This window comes from Hippocampus bargibanti, linkage group LG17, assembly GCF_051943395.1.
Source record: "Hippocampus bargibanti isolate YZ-2025 linkage group LG17, ASM5194339v1, whole genome shotgun sequence".
In the NCBI taxonomy this organism is placed as follows: Eukaryota; Metazoa; Chordata; class Actinopteri; order Syngnathiformes; family Syngnathidae; genus Hippocampus; species Hippocampus bargibanti.
The window spans coordinates 4051520-4073260 of record NC_142750.1 but is presented as its reverse complement, the minus strand read 5'-3'; the positions used below and the strand labels follow the sequence as shown (position 1 = coordinate 4073260).

General features: G+C 41.9%; 2 protein-coding genes across 5 annotated transcripts in view; one reads left to right on the top strand and one right to left on the bottom strand.

Moving 5' to 3' along the window:
- LOC148885296 (neuronal-specific septin-3-like) overlaps positions 1-20032 on the top strand; it is a 51283-nt gene extending 31251 nt beyond the window's left edge. For 3 of the 4 annotated variants that reach the window (XM_089017922.1, XM_089017924.1, XM_089017923.1), the window contains 9 exons: positions 12498-12689; positions 13842-13970; positions 14087-14168; positions 14431-14568; positions 15593-15710; positions 15837-15932; positions 16015-16111; positions 17306-17357; positions 17460-20032. In XM_089017922.1, coding sequence (XP_088874048.1) covers positions 12498-12689; positions 13842-13970; positions 14087-14168; positions 14431-14568; positions 15593-15710; positions 15837-15932; positions 16015-16111; positions 17306-17357; positions 17460-17604 — 1049 coding nt within the window. In that variant the 3' untranslated portion in view covers positions 17605-20032. The remainder of the gene's footprint in view (positions 1-12497; positions 12690-13841; positions 13971-14086; positions 14169-14430; positions 14569-15592; positions 15711-15836; positions 15933-16014; positions 16112-17305; positions 17358-17459) is intronic. The other variant, XR_016117984.1, reaches the window with a different exon arrangement.
- LOC148885297 (uncharacterized) lies at positions 500-4535 on the bottom strand. Its single transcript, XM_089017925.1, has 2 exons — positions 4237-4535; positions 500-3072 (listed from the first exon to the last, which is right to left on the bottom strand). Exon 2 carries the CDS (start codon positions 3069-3071, stop codon positions 1611-1613), a length of 1461 nt encoding a protein of 486 aa, XP_088874051.1. The 5' UTR covers position 3072; positions 4237-4535; the 3' UTR covers positions 500-1610.
- Positions 20033-21741: the final 1709 nt, after the last annotated feature.

Here is a 21741-nt window from a genome sequence, read left to right as displayed (position 1 = left end):
TTAGCACCCCCGTGTGGACAAAATGTGCATCTTCAAGCGATCACAATCCAGTACAAAGCGCTTAACAAAACTGTGAACATAAAGTAAAAGATTATTTTTTAAATGTTTTAATGTTAAATAATATACACATAACTGAATATAAAATAAATACAAGAATAAATAAATAAACGATTAAATACAATACTTTAATATTTTTAATTAACTAAATAAAAACTATGAAATTAAATTAAAGAACAATTAGCATTAAAGCCGCGGAGGCACACTCATGACTATTTTTCTGATATGACGAACATAACAAATGACATCATAGCCACTTCCTGTTTCCTACATTATCACACCTAATAATAATAATACATTTCATTTATAAGCGCCTTTCAAAACTGTCAGTCTGTGTCACTTTACAGTCGCAAGATAAGAAAAAAAATGTTGTGTGAGCAGCGGCAGCCACATGCGCCAGCGTTCACTCGACCCGGACGGAATAACTCAGATAGAAAGCTAGCTAGCTAATAGCTAGGTAGCTATTAGTGTATTCTATTTATACACCGCGAATAACTGATAACGCTTTTTTACTTGCATACCAAGACAAGTGGGCAGAAAGTTTTGCGCCTGTACACGTCAACAGAGGCACCAGTAGACAAACGGCGGCCAACAGAACCAGAAAGGGCTGCTTTTCAAGAGTTCCTCTTGAAATATCACGCGTGACAAAATGTCCTCACTCAGAAACTCACACTCCAGTTCAATTAGAAAATATTTATTCTTTTCATTTTACAAAGACATCTATACAAACTCACAATATGACTGAGTGGGGGAGGACCCATAAGAAAAAGAATTGACAAAAAAATGTCAAATCTGCCTTATGGTGCCACATGACAGTCATTCGGGGTGGGGGGCAGTAAAAAAAAGATTGTCTTCAAGTTTTCAGCTGTTGGCGCGTGGGTCCCTCCAAATAGTCATTCATAATACCGTATTTTCCGGTATATACGGCGCACCCAAAAGCCTTGGATTTTCTTCAAAAGATGACCCTGAGCCTTATACGCAGGTGCGGCTTATATTTAAGTAATATTGAGTCGCAAGTCCATAATATTGAGTAATATTGAGTCTCAAGTCGCAAGTCCATCCATAAAATGGTCGCAAGTCGAAATCCATTCACATCATTACACGGTCCATTGTTGTGCGAGAGTGATGCTGGCTGGCTGGTCAAAATTATCGTACGCGTTGCCGGCCTGCTAGCGCGTTGCGGTGCCAGGCGTAGAATAAAAAAAATAAAAAAATAGGTTCTGGAGTTCATGGTCGTAAGTAAGGGTGGTTGTAAGTCAAACTGGTCGTAAGTCGAAAGTTACCTGTATTGGGAAAACCTTTTATTCATTGAAGGTGCGCCATATATATGGAAAAGGTTGTAAAATACACCATTCTTTGGGGGTGCGCCTTATACTCCGGTGCACCTTATACACCGGAAAATACGACAATTAAGTTTTGTACAGTAGATCATGTCGACAGCAAATTTCCAAGCTACTCATTGATACAGATCAATCAACATCCAGGTGCTTACGCTCAACTACTAAGATTATGCCATTATCCTTAGCGTTGTGTCACATTTTGGGAATTGACGTTCACCTCCAGCTTGACGTTTGCGCCATCACAATGTCATTCCTGAGAATGAATCGCGCTTGGACTCCCGAGGCTATCGTCATACCTGAGTGATACTCGTAAACATGGTGGTTGTGGTCATGAGGAGCGGACCCCGGTTTGAATTTGGTAGCCCACTGCCACTGCCACCATTCGTATTCGTCATTGGATTTGACTGAATTGGCATAGAAGCCCACCCAAGAGTTTTTGAACTCCGTTTTCCAATTTTCAAAAGACCTGTTGACAAATAAGCGAGCGCAGGCCTTGCCGTCCTTCACGAACAGCTGTAGGCTGGCGTCGTAGCCGACGATCCGAACTTTTTCCGGATTTGCAAACTCCTCTCCTCTCCATATCTCCTGAGCCGGTACCGTCCAGAAACAGAACTTTGTCTTTGCCATATGAAGCCGGGCCTGGAGGCCAACGTTCAGGAGTACGGAGGTGTCAACGTGGCCCGAATCGGTACTAATCACGTGAGAATACATCACTTTCTGGGCGTCATTGTCCTTATACAGCGCCACCATCACACAATCTATGAGGCGATATTCGGGAACACCGCGCCAAAGAATCTTGGCTTTTCCGTTCGTTCCTGTCGTCACTTCAAGGTGAATATGTCTTCGAGTGTGTGCTTCGGGCCAGCTTCTTCCAGCAACGTGGCGGTTTTCTCTGTTATCCGGAATATTGATGATGGCGTCGGGCTGCACGTTTCTTTTGGCGGCGGGCTGCGCTCTTCTGTGCCGTTGGTATTTTTCCTCCACGACCATATACAACAGCAATCCGAGGCAAGCCAGTTCGCGCCAGGAGATTTTGAACGAGTTCAGTTGTGAATCGTCGACGTTGCTTCCAAATTCATCCCGGAGTTCCGTCAATGATTTGCCTTGGTTGTCTTCCGCCGAAAACTCTCTAAATTGCCTTAAGAGGCTGGTTGTGATCTGGTACGTGTGATCAGGATCATAACGCGTCCCCTTGTTGGAATTGTCGTAATGCTGCGTGATATAAACTTCATCGATGATCTCACCGTTTTGCCAGCCTGTGTCGCCCTCCCGTACTCGGAATATGATTCGGTCTCGGTTATTTCCTCGGTACGCCTCATCTGGTGGGTCGAGGACATAATCGGGAAGATCCATTCGGCCTTGGTAGAGATTACCGACAGTGTAGTAGCGGTATCCCTGAGGCAGTGGATTCAACAGCCGCTCGTAGTTTCCGTAGTGATGCGAACCGTACGTTCCGAGGTTTGCGTCAAAGGTCAGCCATATGACATTGTCGTTGTCAATGTTAACCGTGTTGGCAAACCAATGGAGCAGCACCAGGCTGTGTTTGGGCACCGTTTGGCCAAAGTTGACCTTTTTCAAATCGTTGATGGAGTTGAGCCTCTGATGGGCGCAGACGGAGGCGATGGAAAGAAGCAGAGCAGCACAGCAAAGTGCAAAACCTCCAGACACCTTCATTCTGCAAAGAGTGGGGAGGGAGGGTCAGTTATTGCTTGAACTGTTTGATCGGACTTTATTTGAGTTGAGTTTTTCTTCTAGAACACTTGAGTTACCGTATCTTACGGTGTATAAGGCGCACCGGAGTATAAGGCGTAACCCCTAATGAATGGTGTATTTTCAAACTTTGCCCATATATAAGGCGCACCGTCAATGAATGAAACAAGTTTTCCAAATATAATAGATCAATACATAAGGCACACCACATAAGGCGCTCTGGTATAGGCTGGGGTTACGCACTACTTAGGGTGATGGAGTTGGTGGCTGGTGACAGTCATTGCGAGACCTGTTGTGGCTCAATATGACTTTCTATATAAGGCGCACCAGCGTGCAGGGTCATCTTTTGAAGAAAATCCGAGGCTTTTGGGGGTGCCTTATACACTGTAAAATACGGTACTCAACTCATTCACTGCCGTTCACAAAATTATTTGGGAAATAAAAATACGACGTAGCGCGCCATTCCCTAATTTGTTCGGGTTTTGGGTTTTTTTTGCGGGGGTGCCGATAAAGCGTTGGTCTGACCTCTGGCAGTGTTTTTCCCTTTTACAATGGGGCAGCATTTGTCTTTTGTCCATGTTAGTGCTTTGTTACAGCTTCAGCTGTTGTTAAAGCGCTCTATAAATCAAATGTATTGTATTGTAATTTATACAGCCACCCCTATTTCAAGCTCATGTAACTCCAAACCCATCTAATTTAGGAATTAACTATTTCCTGATGAAAGAATAAGTCTAAGGTTTCTTACGGTGTATTGAATGTTTATATAGTCTCAAACTCACTATTCTGTGGGTCCTGGAATTCGAGTGACAATGATAACAACCCTGGCACTGGAGTGGACACATTTTTGCACGTCTGGCAGTGAATGACTGAAAAAAAATTCTAATCACTTGCAAACCTGACATGATTAAAACAAGCCTTGGTGAGTAAATAGCTAAACAATGCCAAGTTGCGTGCCCGAGAATAGTTTGTTGGGCGCGGTTGCCACAGAACAAATCTCTGAAATTGTTAGAGAAAACAAATGACAACTCTCTGTTTGAAGAAAGAAATATTAATATAGTTGTCAATCACGTTCAGTTTAAAAAGAATCACGTTCAATTGAAAAAGGCAAAAATCAGAAAAGATCTCTTACCTTCCGTCAGCGACTATCCTCTTATCTGAGCTGTTTGCTGTGAGCTTGCAGAGTGACGATTACCTTAGAAACAAAACTGGGCACCGAGCCACAAAAACCCCTTTACTTTCAATTTCCTTTTTCCGAATTGGGAAGCATGTGACATTTCTTGTTTGAATATCCATCGTTGGGACTGTGATGTAAGGGTTGCACACTTTGTACACTGTGGAATGAGAAACAACACAGTTAGACCGACGGATGTGAGACATGTTGTTGGCATGCGTGACATAAAACACTCTGACAATCGCGTGTAATCTTAACATCAAGGATCCCGCAGACCTTGTTCTGAACAAAGTCTCAAATTTCAGAGTTAAGCCACGGGTGTCAAACCCCTGGCACGGGGGCCAGATCTGTTTTAATTGTCGATTTTTGGTTGGGTTGCAAAACAAAAATACAATTCCTTACAATTACAATTCTTATACTGCACTTTGGTACGTGAGCACACCAAATTAGTGTATTTTGTTTTTGCAGGTTTGGAATAGTTTACAGGATCTGAATTTTGAATTTTTGCTGGATTTATTTTTATTATTTTGGGGAGGTTGTGGAAGACACAAAATGACTTCATGCACTTCATTTTAGTTTCTCACTCAGCACTTTTGTGTCATGCATCAATGATACTGTTTATGCACAGGAGCCCCTTTTTTGATTGTGTTCAAATAATTTAATAATAAACATGTAATTATAATAAAAATCTACTCTGGAAGTGCATGTGTGGCTACCTATTTAGTGCTTCTGGGGAAAAAATAGCTGGCTCCATTATAGCATCAGGCCTTGTTTTCATTATTTCTGCACCGTTGTAATTCGTCTACCAACCACCAGGAGGTGCGGTTTCGCTGGTATACAACCTCACAATACCTGGTATACATGGAAGCCTTACCTTACTTTGTAGACCAAATCAATCTTCACATTTTTTAGCACTCACAAAAACTAGTTTCCATTTACCAACAACCTCCTCCCGAAGACCGAGAGCGGTCACCCGTGTACTGTTATACAAAGCAAGCGTGGGTCACATGTCTTTAATTCATCATGTCTCATCATGTGTCTTAAAGAAAGATCTACAGGCAGATTTGCTCGCTCCCCAAACTCTCCTAATTTAGAGTCCAGATGAAATTTTCTGGGAAAATAATGCTAATAATACATTTAATTCCTAAAATATGCCTCAAAGGTTAATCAAAACTTTGGCTGGCATACCACACAGCTGCTTCCTCTCCTCACAATTGTAAGAGCAGTTATCAGTCAAAACTGATCGTCTTGCTCCCACTTTTAAATTAAATGACTCATTTGCGGTGAAAAATGAGTACATTGAGTGTTTTGACATTCACATTTGACCAAGATGAGGATGTCAAGATGATGAATTTGGGTTTGGAAAATTCTCACTGTTGCTTGTGAGCTAGTCCAAAGGCTGTGTGTGTGCTGTCGATGCGTCAATAATCCCGACCTGATCATTCAGATCCAGAAATCCAATATCCTTTTTTTTTTAACACAGGTGATCTGACGCGGCTAGATTTTCCCTTTTTATAATTGTTTTGAGGCCCGGGGGGGGGGGGGTTAGATAAAGGAAGTGGGTGTCTCCTGTTGCTTCGGCGTCTTGGTTCACATGACAAGCGAGGGTGGGAGTGGCCTGCGGGGGAGCTTTCAGAGCCACAGAAAACTTCTGCCTCTTTACTCACTTACACACTTGCACGGCAGCCAGGGACAATACACACGCACGGTAAGTAGGTTTAAATGTTGCTTTCTATGCATACTTCATACAAGAATTTCATTAGTTTCATTAGTATCATAAACCTGAATATAAATGTTTGTGTTGATGCCCCCTTGAAGAAAAAAAACTTGCATTCAAGTTTGGTGTGTTTTTGTGCGCACATGGCCCGTGATTATAATTGCTCCAGTTTTGCCTACTCTCATCTAAAAGCGGCATGTTTGTTGAGTACCGGTGGCTGTGTGAAATATGGACGCTTTTCCATTGTGAGCTCCCGCTGCTTGTTTTCTCTTTTGAGTAGTATTTGTGACATGTGCTCTTTCTTTTCTCATGGTGATCCATTACCAGATCACTTAACAAGTCTTCATAGCTGCACACGGCGGTGTGTGGGTTGGTGTGTGTGTCAGTCAGGCCTGTGAAGACCTATATTTCCCCCGCCCCCTCACATTTTTTTGCTTAGCTTTCAATGTTTTTTTTTTTTTTAATTAACTGATTCGTTTTTAACAAACTCATCAGGCATTTTCTTTATTGGGGGTTGTTGTCTATATGAAAGACAATTGTGTCAACCACGGGCTAAAATAGTATTCATTACATTTAGGGATGTGACAAATTTTCAATAATAATTCGTCACACATTTTCTAATACCATATTAACGTGCATTTAAATAGCTTTCAAATGGTGCATAGAGTATTCTTCTATGCCAAATAATAAGGAAATAATGGAATTTAAAATTTTTGAAATATGAGCGAATTTTCTTCCTGTAATTACACAGTTAAAACAATAAAATTATGTGACAGAGTTCTTTATTAGAGTTTAAACTATCATAACTTAATTTTTTTGGGCAGATCTTAATGAATAATATACAATTGGAAAGCTTTTGAAATTCTAAACAAGAACAAAAAAAACGCAAAAAAAAGATTCAAAATATAATTTAGCAAATATCAACAATCGAATACAGGCAGATTTTGGTCAGAAATCAAAAATGGCTGTCACTGAATACTGGGAAAGAAAACTGCAAGCTCGAGAAATATATATGCTAATGCTTCTTTTTGCTTGAAACTTGGCAGTTATGGAGAAAAATATATATTCTCCCACTTCTATGAGTTATAAAAATACAACTTACTCACCTTTATAAACTGTAGTGTTAGCAAAAAGAGCGTAAACTTCAATCAATTGTTTTCCCTGTTTCTCGTTGTCGTATTCAGAAATTTCAAGAACCAGCATGGAGGGAAACGTATAATATGTCATCATAAACTGCATAGCTTGGAAAATCCCACGAAAAACGATTACGTACTTCACAAAAATGCAATGATATACGACTGCGAGTACAGAGTGCGCTCGTTTCACCGGACAGAAACAATCGCGGTGGAATATAGGTCACTGGAGCGTACCTACTACATTGCCGTTTAAATGAATGTGTCGGTGGCTAAAGTGGCTAACATTAGCATTTCAATGTGGAAATTAATTGGCAAATTTCATATTTTAGTTTTTTTTTCTCTTCTTGATTTCAGTCCCATGTGACTTTGGTATCCTGCAAAGTTGCTGTGACATGGACATTTTTTTTAATACAACAAACTAGCTAAGACCGACCAAACAGCGCCTCTGCTGGTTGCATCCCAATACTGCAACTCATTCCTTCAACATGCGATATAACATTTGATTCCGCAAAATCGAGCTCTCTCCTGTAAACTTTTCACCTCAACTGCAATGTGACAGCATGGCTCTTGGTCAAATAAGCTTGGATGAACTTTTTCCCTCGAGACGGGGAAACAATTGACTTCATTTTTCAAACTCTCTCATGCATTGTCACATATTGACCCTATAGGGTCCATTACGGAGTCATCTGACAATGAACCGCTGGAAAACTGCCACCGGCCTCTGGAGTTTTAAGAAAGTCACCCGCCTCTGGTTTGTGTCACTAGCATGTATGTAGCACGCATTCTTGTGGACACTCAGAGTCATTGAAAGGCATCCCTTTCACTGATAGAATACCTAAAAGGTCGCCGTAAACTTGTACACACACCTTTTTTGTGCCTTTTGGTGTGGGACTGCGTTAAGTCTGTTTTTCAAATACCCGTTTGATGTATTTGACACCAGTAAGATATATGTAAGGACAGAGGTGACATTCCATTTGGCTCCACGCTTGATGTCAGTCAGCCATTCTGCTTGATGCCCTTTGACCCCCTTCGGGCTTCTGGCATACTCCAGGTCAGTCTGGTGACATTTAACAGTCCCCGTCGGCGTGCCACTTGGATGAATATAAACTCGAGTACTCGTTCTTCTGATTTTCTCCAAACTTCCTGTGATCATAGTGATTTAGTGGCTAGCATTTGGACCGGGACCTTCCCCCCCAAAGGTGTATCAGCAATGACATCGCACAGATTTCCGTTCTGTGTCTGGTTGACCTTCAAAGCATTTCCCAAATCCCGCCTTGTGTTAAATGATATCCTCTGACGGCCGAAAGCCATGATCATGTTGTAACTAGCAGGTGGTGTGTAACCGGATTTGAGAGTGATGATTTACTGGACACCTCTTTGCTTAGTTTCCTTTTTATATCTTGCCTTTTAAAAATGCAGCTCGTATCTGGTGTGTATATTACCTGCGGGACTCGATAATTCTTAACACATCAAAAAAAAAGTTTTGCTCTGTTGTGTGTTTATTTCGACCGCTTTTATTTGCTTGTCGCTTCACAGTCCACTGAGCTAACCTTCCTGTTTACATTCTTATGGCCAATGAGTGAAACGAGCAAAGTCGCTTTATTTGTGCTGATGCATTCTGGTCCACTTGAATCATATATGATCAACACAAACGAAAACCCGGGAGGAGTAGGGGGTTGCTTGCCATAAACAAGCAGTTCCAGACTCACCAGAGAAGTCACCATTGAGATATTAGCAGTGTCTGAAACTCATGACAAAAAGTTACCGGACACCAGGGCAGGCAACTCTGAAAAGTTGCCTGCCCCATTTTTCACAACTTGAAACACAATAAGACGACTAATCGCAAAAAAAAAAACATTGTTGCGAAGTATTAAGGATTCTTTTTTTATTAAGGATGTGCCTACCACAAATGCTCTCTTGCTTAATTTATTATAAATATCCCTTGCTGAGGATTTTGCTCCAATTGTCGCTTGTCCATACAGTGTTCGTCATGTTGCACAATGGAATGTTTGCGTTGCGTTGTCTACTGCAAGCAACGTGAACTCCTCTTTCCACGATGCTTTTAATAATAATAGTGATACATTAATTTCTAAGTGCCTTTCAAAACTCTCAAGGACACTTTACAGTCACTGGATAATTTACGTTTTGTAGCGTCATAAATTTTCTGAGCTTCTTTTGAATCATCTGTGGCTGAGGTTCTGTGCATCTACTTTGGAAAATGATATGCTAATGCGTGACCTTATATCGCTCGGGAAAGTCGGGAAGCACGAAGCAGGCTTCTGATTGGCTGCCGTGCCGAGTATGCAAGTTGCCAAACGAAGCGAAATTCCAAAATATCCAAACCGAACAAAGATTTCAAAATCCGAATAATTTATTCGGATTTCGAAATCTTAAAAAAAATCGTATTATTTTTTTTTTTCTTGAAGAAGATGTCGGCCAATCGGGCGCAGACGTTTTGTAAGTTGTACGCCCGATATAAAAGTCGCACGCCCCGGGCGTCTGGGCAAACGTTATTTCAGACACTGATATTAGCTACGAAACATCTAGGTCTTAATTAAGACCAAATTTTGCCTTGTTAAAATGAGATGGGATTTCCTTTTGTACTGTCTGGGGATGAGAAATTAAAGACGAAAGGAGATGATGTCTAGAAAGGGAGCCCATAAAAAACCTTTTAGCGCAGAGAAAAGATCCAAATGACCCATTTAGTGGACTTGTCCGCTAATGTGTGTTTGACTTGGATGCTCTTTGGAAAAAAAACGATTCCTCCCCCTGATTGGCTATCTGACAGATTTGTAGAAAGCGGCGATCTCGTGTGTGATCAACTCTTCAGAGTCTTTGTGGGATTCGCGTATTTCTTGTCAGATTTTAATCCTGAAAACTAGTAAAATCGCATGTTTAGCTAGCTAGCATGTTTTGCTTTTGCTAGCATGTTTAGCTCGCATGCTTTCTTTGGTCTCAAACCGTCCAATGTAGTTTGTGGAAAAGATCAAGCCATTAGTTTGTCAGAGAGGGACTTCAGTTATCGTCATAGGCCTAAAGTGGGAACGTAACCTTTGACCTTCTCACCTATGCTGTCAAAAACAACATTTTGGCCAGCTGTTTGTCCTTGTGGCTTCAACCACATCTGCACTTTTGCTATGGAAATTTTTTTTTTCTTCACCTGGTTGCATTTTTTCAGGAAGGGGGTGGAGAAAATGAAGTGAATCACTCTTTTCCTCCATCCACACTCATCTTTGACCTAAGCCCTCATCTTATTTTCTACCCTTCTTTGCTTCCGTTATCTCGTAGCCTCTGAACATCGGATTACGCCCTCACCCCGCCTCCTTCCCCTTTACACTCCTTCCTACTCAAAACTATTTCCCCCCACCCGAAAAAGCTTTTGCACCGCAGCAGAAAGCTGAGTGATAGTTCCCAATAAACAATGCAACTCAATAAGTTCAGAAGGCAAGACAAAAAAATGTTTTAGAACAGTATCGCTTAGGCGTCATCCTCTTTTTCAAATAGTTTTTCGCTCGTTTTGTTTGTTAAACGGAACAAAGGAAACATGCCATCACGTAATCTGATACAGGGGAAATCCCTTCGGAAACTAAAGACGAGCGACAATGAAACTGCGCATCAACTTAATGAAAGATGTAAAGGGTGTCGTAATCGGTCAGTCCATCATTTTGACTCCAAAAACTCAATTTTGGTTTAATATGTAAAATATGTACAAATGTGAACAATATACGCTTATAATTTGCTGCCTTATGTCAATTAGCTGGCCTATAGTGCCACCTACAGCTGAGGAGGACTTGCACAGTCTCATTTTTTAATATTTTTGTCTTAGTATATTGGTGGTTTTTATCGACACCCTTTGCAAGTACTCAATACCGTAAAATACCGTATTTTCTGGTGTATAAGGCGCACCCATAATGAATGGTGTATTTTCCATATACAGGTAACATCCGACTTACGACCAGCTCGACTTACGACTACCTGTACTTACATGCACGACTTTCAGACCCTTTTTAATTTTTTTTTTTTAATTCTACGCCTGGCACTGCAATGCGCTAGCAGGCCGGCAACGTATACCACAATTTTGGCCAGCCAGCCAGCTCACTCTCGCACAGCAATCGACCGTCTGATGGCACCAAAGGGGGGGGGAGTTTGCAAGTCATTTAGCCTTAGTCTATTCAACATTTTGAATGGATTTCGACTGACGACCATTTTGACTTACGATCGTTTGGTCGGAACGGAACCTTCAATGGATGCAAAAAGTTTTCCAGATACAGTAAAGTCTCGTTATATCGATATCGGATATATCGATAGTCCCGGTTATATCGATACTATTTCTATGCACGCACTGAGAAAATTACATGCAAACAAGGTTCGGATATATCGATAGTCCCGATTATATCGATATTTTTTCGGACTCCCTTGAATATCGATATAACGAGACTTTACTGTATAATATATAACTATATACAAGTTTTCCAAATATAAGGTACAATACCTAATAACATAGAGGCTACAGTAGAGGCTGGGGTTATGCACTACTTATACAGGGGGAAATGGAGTCGGTGGCTGCTGACAGTAGTTGCGAGACCTGTTGTGGCTCAATATTACTTCACTTATAAGGCGCGCCCACTTATAAGGCGCAGGGTCATCTTTTGAAGGAAATGAAGGCTTTTGGGTGCGCCTTATACACCGGGAAATATGGTAAATCCGCTATTGAACCAAAACAATACTCCGTACTCGCCCATCGGTTGCTAGCAAAGACAAAAGTTTTTTTTGTCTGGCTCAAACTATCAAATTTATTTTGATCAATTTTGTATGCACTCAGTTGTAATATTTTTTTTAATGATCTCATTATGTCTTTGTAGCATCACAAAGACATCAAAAATGATGGAAGCTGTGTTTGTAGAGGCCTTTAAATTTTCTCACTTATATTTATAATAATCCCATGACTGTAAAGTGTCCTTGTGAGTTTTGAAAGGCGCTTATGAATGAAATTTATTATTATATATTTGAAATCGAAATCACTGCAAGGAGGAAGGCCTATCTCTTGCGGAATCATTCTTTTTCAGGAGGAGGAAAAAAGGGGTGAGCTTGAAAGACATGGACAAGGGGGGAGAGGAATGCAAGGGGGTGGGGAGTGGAGGGAAGTAAGTCACGTTAAATTGCTGACGCCTGGAACAGGATGGGGAAGTGGTGTTGGAGGCCAATGAAAAGCTGCTTCCATAGGTGTGACTGACACGGTCGCTTAAAAGGGCATGTTATAAAATTCAAAACCACTTAACACAGCAGTGTCATCCCATCCCCAATTCTAGGAGCACTACTATTATTTCTAACCCCCCTCCCCCTTTCCCCCTCTGCTGTCTATTTAGGGCTGGAAGTGATTTCGAGTCCCATCGGCATCACCATGGCCGACGCGGTGGCACCTGAAGCCACGGCATCGTACACAGACAGGCCCGCGGCCCCTGTGGTGGATTTCACTTACGTGGGCATTGACGCCATCTTGGAGCAGATGAGGAGGAAGGCCATGAAGCAAGGCTTCGAACTGAACATCATGGTTGTAGGTAAGCCAGAAGAAAGGTCTGTCGTTGTGGAGAAATTGTATTTGAAAATTGGAAGGACTGGATTTATTCGGGAATTGAAAATATGACGTGGAACGCCATTCCCCAATTTGTTCGGGGTTTTGGTTTTGCTTGCGGGGGGGGGGTGTCGATAAAGTGCTGATCAGACCTCTGGCAATGTTTTACCATTCCACGAGGGCGCAGCATTTGCCTTTTGTCCATGTTAGCGCTTTGTTACATAACATATGTAGTATTCTCTCCAGTTGCACCTGTACATATCTTTATAGAACATATATTTTATTAAATGTTTATTTTTCAGTACAATCCAAAACAGGTTACTGATACAAGCATTAAACATTCCATACAAAATATAGTGCTGAATCAACTTACGAACAAATTCACCTTACGAACGACCGGAATGTATCTTGTTCGTAAGTTGGGGAGCATATGTATTGTACTTTGTCCAGCTGCCTCCATTTCCAGCTCAGATAATTCCAGACCCATATAACTTAGGAATTAACTCTATTTTTCTGATGAAAAAGGAGAGTCTAAAGTTTGTAACACTGTATAAATGTTCATGTAGTCCTAAAACTCAATATTTTGTGGATCCCGCAATTTGAGTAAAAATGTCAAAAACCCTGGCACTGAAGTGGACACATTTTTTTGCACATCGCCTGGCAGTGAAGGAGTTAAAGACAAATCACCTTTTACGTCGAGGCTAAAAAGGTATAATTGTAGACGCCATACTCTGTTTAACTGCGAGGAATGATTTCCAATCATAACATAATGATAACAATTGTCTTTTCAAAGGCATCAGTCGTCATAGGATTAAAGTGCAGGCAATTCGTCTTATTTCAACCTGCTTCTGTTCTTCAGCCATCATGTTACTTTTCCTCTCTAATCAAAGTCTGATAGAAAACGGTGCAGTCCAAATGAACCGTAATCAGCTTGGAGACGCGGTGGTGGGGCCGCTTAACGCCTCATTCGCATCATGACTGTGATCATGCACTTAACACATACGTGCAAAATGCTTTGAAACCCCCCCACCCCCCTGTCTGAACTTTACAAGCCTAACGTTATGTCGCGTTGCTCTGTTCTCGGATGTGTCTGAGAACGTTCAACTTTTTACTCTATTGTTTTTGTATTCTCGTACAGGACAAAGTGGCCTGGGCAAATCGACTCTGATGAACACCCTGTTCAAGTCCAAAGTCAGTCGTAAATCAGTCATGGCCACCGCCCAGGAGAAGATCCCCAAGACGATTGAAATCAAATCCATCAGTCACGGTATAGTCCACTAGGGTCTATCTGCCGCACCCTTATTTTTTTAACCACAGTAAAGACTTGAAGAACCTCGTCGACATGGCATGGAGTGACCTTGTGTGTGTGTTTGTTTTGCTCAGACATCGAGGAGAAGGGAGTGAGAATGAAGCTGACTGTTATCGACACACCTGGCTTTGGAGATCAGATAAACAATGAGAACTGGTACATTTCCACTTTTTAATTACATTGAACGTAAACAGTGGTGGAACATCTCAAAGCTAACGTACGCCGCTCGACATCGTAAAACCAACTCATGTTCATATTAATGAGATGACAGAGAGAGAAATTAAGTACTAGGTAGTCTGGACCAGTAACCAGTTCTATGGTTATCGTCATACTTTTCCTTTGCCATCCCTTGGACCCTTTTATGATGTGGTTACCCCACCCCCCACTCCATTTCTCATCTTGCCTCTCCATCATCCAGCTGGCAGCCCATCATGAAATTTATTAACGACCAGTACGAAGCATATCTGCAAGAGGAAATAAACATTAACAGGAAGAAGAGGATCCCGGACTCCAGAGTCCACTGTTGCATATACTTCATCCCGCCCACAGGACACTGGTGAGCGAGCACACACAGACACACACACACACACACACACACATCCACATTTTCATGTTTTGTGGGGACCACTTTTCGGACCATCATTTTACAGGGACTAACCATTTCAAATTTTCTTTTTGGGCATCAGGTTTTTTGTCCTGTGGACCTCGAACATTTTTTGTTTTGACCGTTTGAGGTCCACAGGATGTGACTGTTTAAACAGTTTGTGTCCCCACAATTACACAGAAACGAGAGCAGGCACACACAGACACACATATGCGTTTTCATGTTTTCTGGGGACCACTTTTCGGACCATCACACACAGGGACTACCGTTTCCAAATGTTCTTTTTGGGCACCAGGTTCTTTGTCCTGATACCTCAAATACCGGAAAGAAAGAAGAGCACGCACACTACACACCCTTCATTGTGTTGATGTGCATTTAGAATAAATGGCAGTACAAGGTCTCGTGTGTTCAACAAGAAATTGTCGGAATTTACCGCCAAATAGTGTTCTGAAATATTTCAGAAAGCTGCTTGTGGTCAAAATGTCACATCGAGAGACGGCGCTGATTTTTTTTTTTTTTTGTGGCTGGCATCTACTCAACTGTGGAGTGAGTGTGAATCGCCCCTCCTCCCGTGTGCCCACCATCCAGTAAGGCATCATTGCAGTTGTCACATTGGGTGGACCGGCAGCTGCTCAGTGTTGGCCGAATGGAAAAAGGCAACCTGGAGCAGAAACACTAAATATCACGGTCCAGTTTGGAGCTTCAGATGTATTCATTTTTTTTCCCCCCCGAGTGCTCAGTTTTTTGTTTTGTTTTTTTGACGCGGCTGATCTGTTAAAGGGTTATTATCCAGTCCGCTACCGCTAACATGCAGGAGCTCTGTAAACGGGGTCACCAATTCTGCAAACCTCCACACAGTCGGTCACAAAGGGGGGAAAAGTAGCTCACAAGCGTTCCTGACCTCTGGCGGTGCATTTGTGTACTGCACATTACTAACTTGATTTTTTTTTTTCTTTGTTCCTTTATTTCTTCCAAGTCTGCGGCCTCTTGATGTGGAGTTCATGAGGCGTCTCAGTAAGGTTGTCAACATCGTTCCGGTTATTGCCAAAGCGGATACACTCACCTTAGAGGAGAGGGATTTCTTTAAAAAGAAGGTAAGATTCCGAATCCAAAATCAATAACCTTGAATTATATCTTTGTTTATATTTGTATTTATTTTTTTAATATTCAAGCCGAATTAATTCCTTCCCTTGAGCGCTTTAGTAACTATTGTTCGACAGATCCGGGAAGAGTTGCGAGCCAACGGGATCGACATCTACCCGCAGAAAGAGTTCGACGAGGACGCCGAGGACAGAATGATCAATGAGAAGATCAGGGTGAGGATCCCGAAAGTTATTATTATTCTTTTTTTTTCCTGCTAGTCTCCACTTGACATCATGTGATTCTACGTCTGCTCAGGAGATGATTCCTTTTGCCGTCGTGGGCAGCGATCAGGAGTACCAAGTCAACGGCAGGAGGTTGCTGGGGAGGAAGACCAAGTGGGGAACTATTGAAGGTACGACTTCCTCAGCAAAGGGACATGAGTGCGGTTTTTCACGGTCACGTTTAATGACAAAAACTGACATACCAAGTCCTTAAAACTGTGTGAAAAGAATTTCCCACCCCAAAAAATAAACAGTCCAATAGACAGTCTGCAGTAAAACAATGCACTGTTGTGACTGGTGTCATGCGCTCGGCAGCTGACGCGGGAAGTGGGGGTGCTGTCGTCGATAATATCAGTTAACAGTTTTTACTTGTGTACTTAATGACATGATCGCTACAGATAGGAGGCACGCAGTCGTGCCTGCGAATGTCTCGTAAAGGAAGTTTAATTTCCTGCTGTGTCGACGCATTGCAGCTATGCGCAATTAGCTTGATCGCTGCGGAGTCTGAGTTTGCAACTGAGATGGAATAAGAGAGCTTGATAGATGTTACCCAAAAAAAACCAAAGATACTCCCTCTTGTGCAATTTAGCTCATTCACTGCCATTCCCGAATTTATTCTGGAATTGAAAATATGAACGTGGAGCGCCATTCCCGAATTTGTTCAGGTTTTGGTTTGTCTTGCAGGGGTGGTGCTGATAAAGCGCTGGTCAGACCCCTGGCAATGTTTTTTCACTTCCACAAGAGGGCAGCATTTCCCTTTTGTCCGTATTAGCGCTTTGTTACTGCCTCAGCTGTTATTAAAGCGTAATATAAATCACTATAAATGTATTGTATTTCGCACAGCCATCCATATTTCAAGCTCAGATAACTCAAGACCCATATAACTAATGTCAGACCATGTGCAAAAATGTGTCCACTCCAGTGCCAGGATTTTTGTCATTATCACTCGAATTCCAGGACCCACAGAATATTGAGTTTTAGGACTACATAAACATTCAATGCAGCGTAAGAAACCTTAGACTGTTTTCTTCCATCAGAAAAAGAGTTAATTCCTAAATGGTATGCTTCTGGAGTTATATGAGCTTGAAATAATAAAAACTCAACTCAAATAGATAGAAAGCTATCTAGATAGCTAGCTAACAGATAGCTATTAGATAGCTATATAGTTAATTGATAGCCAGCTAGATAGCTAAATAGCCAGCCAGATAGCTAATAGATAGTTAATATCAAATAGATACTGCAAGGATGATTTCCAATAATGACATAATGATAACAATTGTCTTATACTGACACTTAACCACACGTTTTTTTCCTTCTACCGTCAGTTGAAAACGTAGCCCACTGTGAGTTCGCCTATTTAAGAGATCTCCTCATCAGGTAGGCCAAGCCTTCTGTAAATATATATCTATTTTTTTTTTTTTTTTTTTTTTTGCTACTCATTAATCACATCATCCGTATATTGTGCTTTTCTTTCTCCAGAACTCACATGCAGAACATTAAGGACATCACCAGCAGCATCCACTACGAAGTGTATCGCGTCAGGCGCCTCAATGAGAACAACACAGCGCCGCCGCCTCACACCAACGGCGTGCCGGAACATCATCTTACCGCCCATGAGATATAGGACCCCCTCCCCCCTCCTCACCCTGATTCTTAATAACTTTGACCCTCTCCATACAAGGTGGGTTACAGAAAAAAAGGCAAGTGACTTTTCTCTCACTATGGTGGACCACATTCACAAAAAATGATTTTTTTTTTCCCCCATCCCTTCCCCACAATCGCCACTTTTATTTTTGCCTACACTTCCCTTACGGTTTCACTCTCAGTGCCAGCAAGGGACTGACGCTCAAAACTAATCCTTTTAGAATTTATGTTACGGCACAGCGAAGCCAATAACATAAAAGGGAGACCAGACACAAGTTGCTTCTCGAAAAATCAACTCCGATCGAAAGGCGAAGACCCTGACCCGCCATTGACAAACGTGCTCGCAATACAGATTGGAGTGTACGAACCCGCATCAACATTGAGCACATTGTCAGTCAAATCACCACATACTTCAATCAGAACCTCTCGCATACGCTCAACTCCTTCGACAGTCGTATGGTGCCGAATCAAGGACTCCAGTCCGGCTGAAATACACGCTCTAAATGTCAAGGAACGGGCAGGATCATTGGTCGGACGACAATAACCTAGGTCTCGGATATGACGCCACGAACTGATAGGATAAAGAAGACGTAAGCCGCCTGACAACCAAGTTAAAACCGGGTTTTGTCTCGATATTGGCACCAGGGCGATCGGGCATCACTTGTCGCAAAGTTATAGTTATTAGAGTAGGTAAATGCTCCAATGGACGTTCAGTTCTATCGGTGCGAGTCTTGGTAATCAGCGTTGAGTGCATGGTGATGATGAATCGCGGGGTTCTGATACTCCCGGATGAGCCCCCAATTTACGTTATGGCACGGCAAAGCCAAAGACATAAAAGAGAGACCAGACACAAGTTGCTTCTGGAAAATTCAAGAATTTATTGACGCTAGTCAATCCAAAGAACAACACGGCCAACGGTCTGGTCTTGGGAGACCTTTGGCAGACCCACCGCCCATAGATTGTGATTGTCCTGGGACAACACAACAGAACGGTGCAAGCAGGACCAAAACCGCTACAAGCGCGACAGTGAAACAACTCAACATCATCCAAACACACCCTGGCACGCGAACCTTCCAACGTCACATTGACAAAATGATAGAGATTAGACAGAATAGGAAGTTATCATATTTAAAAGTTTCATGCTGTTATATGCTTAGACAACATGTGAGACTGAATACACAATTGAAGCACAGACAACCTGGGGTCAATCAGGTCAACAGATACAGCAAGTTAAACTCTCAGCTTCATTTCGGAGATCTGGCCTTGCACAGAAATTAGTACTTGGTATAGTCCTTTATCACCAAAGTTATTTACGACTTGAACACCCCGCACAGGAAGAGCTCATTAGCCAGATTACACATTTATCAGCTCATGGAAAGACAATATTGTATTGCTTCCAGCTGTTGGGGTTCAGAACGTTCCAGGGGCGTGGTATTATAATCAAGAAAACTATGTTTTACTAATGTATCACTTTAACGTGCATGTACTCTCAATAAATAGCTTGGCACAGGGCCGCAGAATTCAGACGTCTGTCATGAATGGCTGCGTCTCCTGCCGGCAGTAGGGACAATCTTTCTGGGTTCGGGTCTTCGTCCACAGTGTCTGACTGTCATATCTCTGACACAAAACAACTAAACATTATACATACTCACCCTCAAACGCCAACCGTCCAACATCACATTGATACCACAGGCGACACACCCAACCCGCTACGCATCGCACTCATGCACATCATTGACCTCTAGTGGAGGGAGGTGCACGTAACAATCTCATCCACTTTTTACACTTTTTTTCCAGGGCCCCGCCCCCTTTATCTGTGTGTGAGGACTGCATAAGGGGGTGCATATGTGTTGCAGGATCATCTTTCGGTGCACCCGAAATTCAATAAAAAGGGTGGAAGTGAGAACACGAGTTAAAAATGGCACATATGTCCGGATGACTCTCACTTTACAGCCACAAGGTGCGTTTCTGATTTGGCCACATGTAAGTAATGTTGTGTCATGTCAAACGTGACACTTATTTTCCCTCATTATGAACTGCCATTTTTTTTTAATTCAAAGAAATATCAAATGAGAGTGATTTAAGATGACTATGTATTTATGCACCAGGTCAAATGTGAATATTGTCAGTCCAATTTCTACATAAAATTTCCAAAGGCAGCCTTATTAGGGCCATCCAGTTGTGCCTTATTTATTGGAAAACGTTAGCGTTATAACTTTTCATGAGTTGCCATTGTTTTCAACCTATAGAAAGCCCTGTTTCATTAGATATGCCAGTTCACGTCTTGCTTAATTCTACCTGGCGGCCATGTTCTTGTGTATTCCTTGATGTGTTTTTTTTTTGTACCTGTATTATTGATAACAAAACGTCCTTTATCTTATTTTAAGAAATAAAGATCATTGTTGTTATGATGATGTCTTCCTTTTCTATTTTAAAGGACAACCGACACCATTTTTTTGTTTCCTAACTGACATCGGGAAAAACGTTTTATAGCATCTACAATATATTATATTATGATATTTTTAGTCAAATGCAAAACACCAATAAAAATGACTTAAAGGACAACCGACACCTCCGGACAAGTTGTGTTCATAATTTGTAAAATCACTTCAAATGACTTCTACCGAGCGCCTTTTACAAAGATTCCACCGCATATAGCTATATTTTACGTTTTAAGACTCACACTGAATATTCAGGAAGTCTTGTTTTCGTGTTGATGACGCCGCCCTAAGTGACGTCACAGAGGGAACGCCCCTGACCGAGAAAGTGACACACAATGCATTTTGAGTACTTAGTTTGGTCTGAAAACTTTCTGTTGATGGCGAAATAAAAGGAAAACACCTAAATAATGCGATGGTGAATCGTCGTGTGTTACACCAAGACTACCATTTGACACTAGTTGACACAAACTCCCAGCAGACAAATCAGCCCATTTCCAACGGAGCTTGGGCGCCATCTTGTGTATTTTCTGGGACGCTACATTGGAGTCCTTACGGCTCGAATTGACACGGGGGAACTTCATTAATCGATTGCAAACATTTATGTTTTCCTCTTCAGAACTATTTGAATCATATTCATAACTGGATGAGTAACAAGAAAGCATTTTATCCTAATCTGAAGCCATTGTTTTGATTCTAGAGCAAGGCAAGACGTCCTTGTGTGACGTCACGAACAAGGGGGCGAGACCTTCTGACTCTCCATCTCCGAGGTCATTTTGAAATAGTTTCGGGACACTTGAAGTCATTTTTATTGGTGTTTTGCATTTGACTAAAAATATCAGCCTGCGTGTTTTGGGTATTTTACATGCTATAAAACGTTTTTCTGATGTCAGTTAGAAAACAAAAACATGGTGTCAGTTGTCCTTTAAAGGGTTCATTTCAGGTGTTTAGAGGAGGTCAAATCAAATTGAACTATCCACCTTCGAGTTCATTTGAGGTTCATCTTTAAAAAAAAATGATATACCCGATCCCAAACTTTCTTCGCTCTGATTCTCTTCTATATTTAGTACGATACGAACCGGGGAGCTTTGAAGACGCAACATGTCTGATGTTGCTGTTCAGTCTGTAGCAGAGGTCTGCAGACAACTTTTCTACCCTGTTTATCTTCGTCACTGTCTCGGGAGAGGAATCACATTGAGGGGGGGGGGGGGGCGTTTGAAACTCTGGCTCAATGTCAGTTGATGCCCCAGCAACTTAAATGTCATGTCACGAAGAGACTAGTCCCGTTCCCATCTTCTTTATCGCTTAATGAAGCACAATCCTCTCATAAGCCTCAGTGCGCTACATTTGTCACGTTAACTCGGGTTGCTGCTCCATCACTTGTCTGCGCTTTCATGTGACAGCCCATGTCGTGCCAGTTCATATGCGTGGTGTGGGGGGATACACTTTTTTTTGTTTTCCGCTAAAATATGATACAAGTGATACCTCGGTTTAGGAACGCCTTGCTGATTAACTTTTCGGTTCACGAATGTTCAATTTATGAAAATTTTACCTTGGCATACAAACTATTTTACGGGATACACACGGAGCTGCCACAATGGGTGATGTGTCGTTCGTGAACGAGCCTGTTCTCCTAAAAAGAAAATGGCAGCCGATTGTTTTTGTCCTCTATTCCCCGC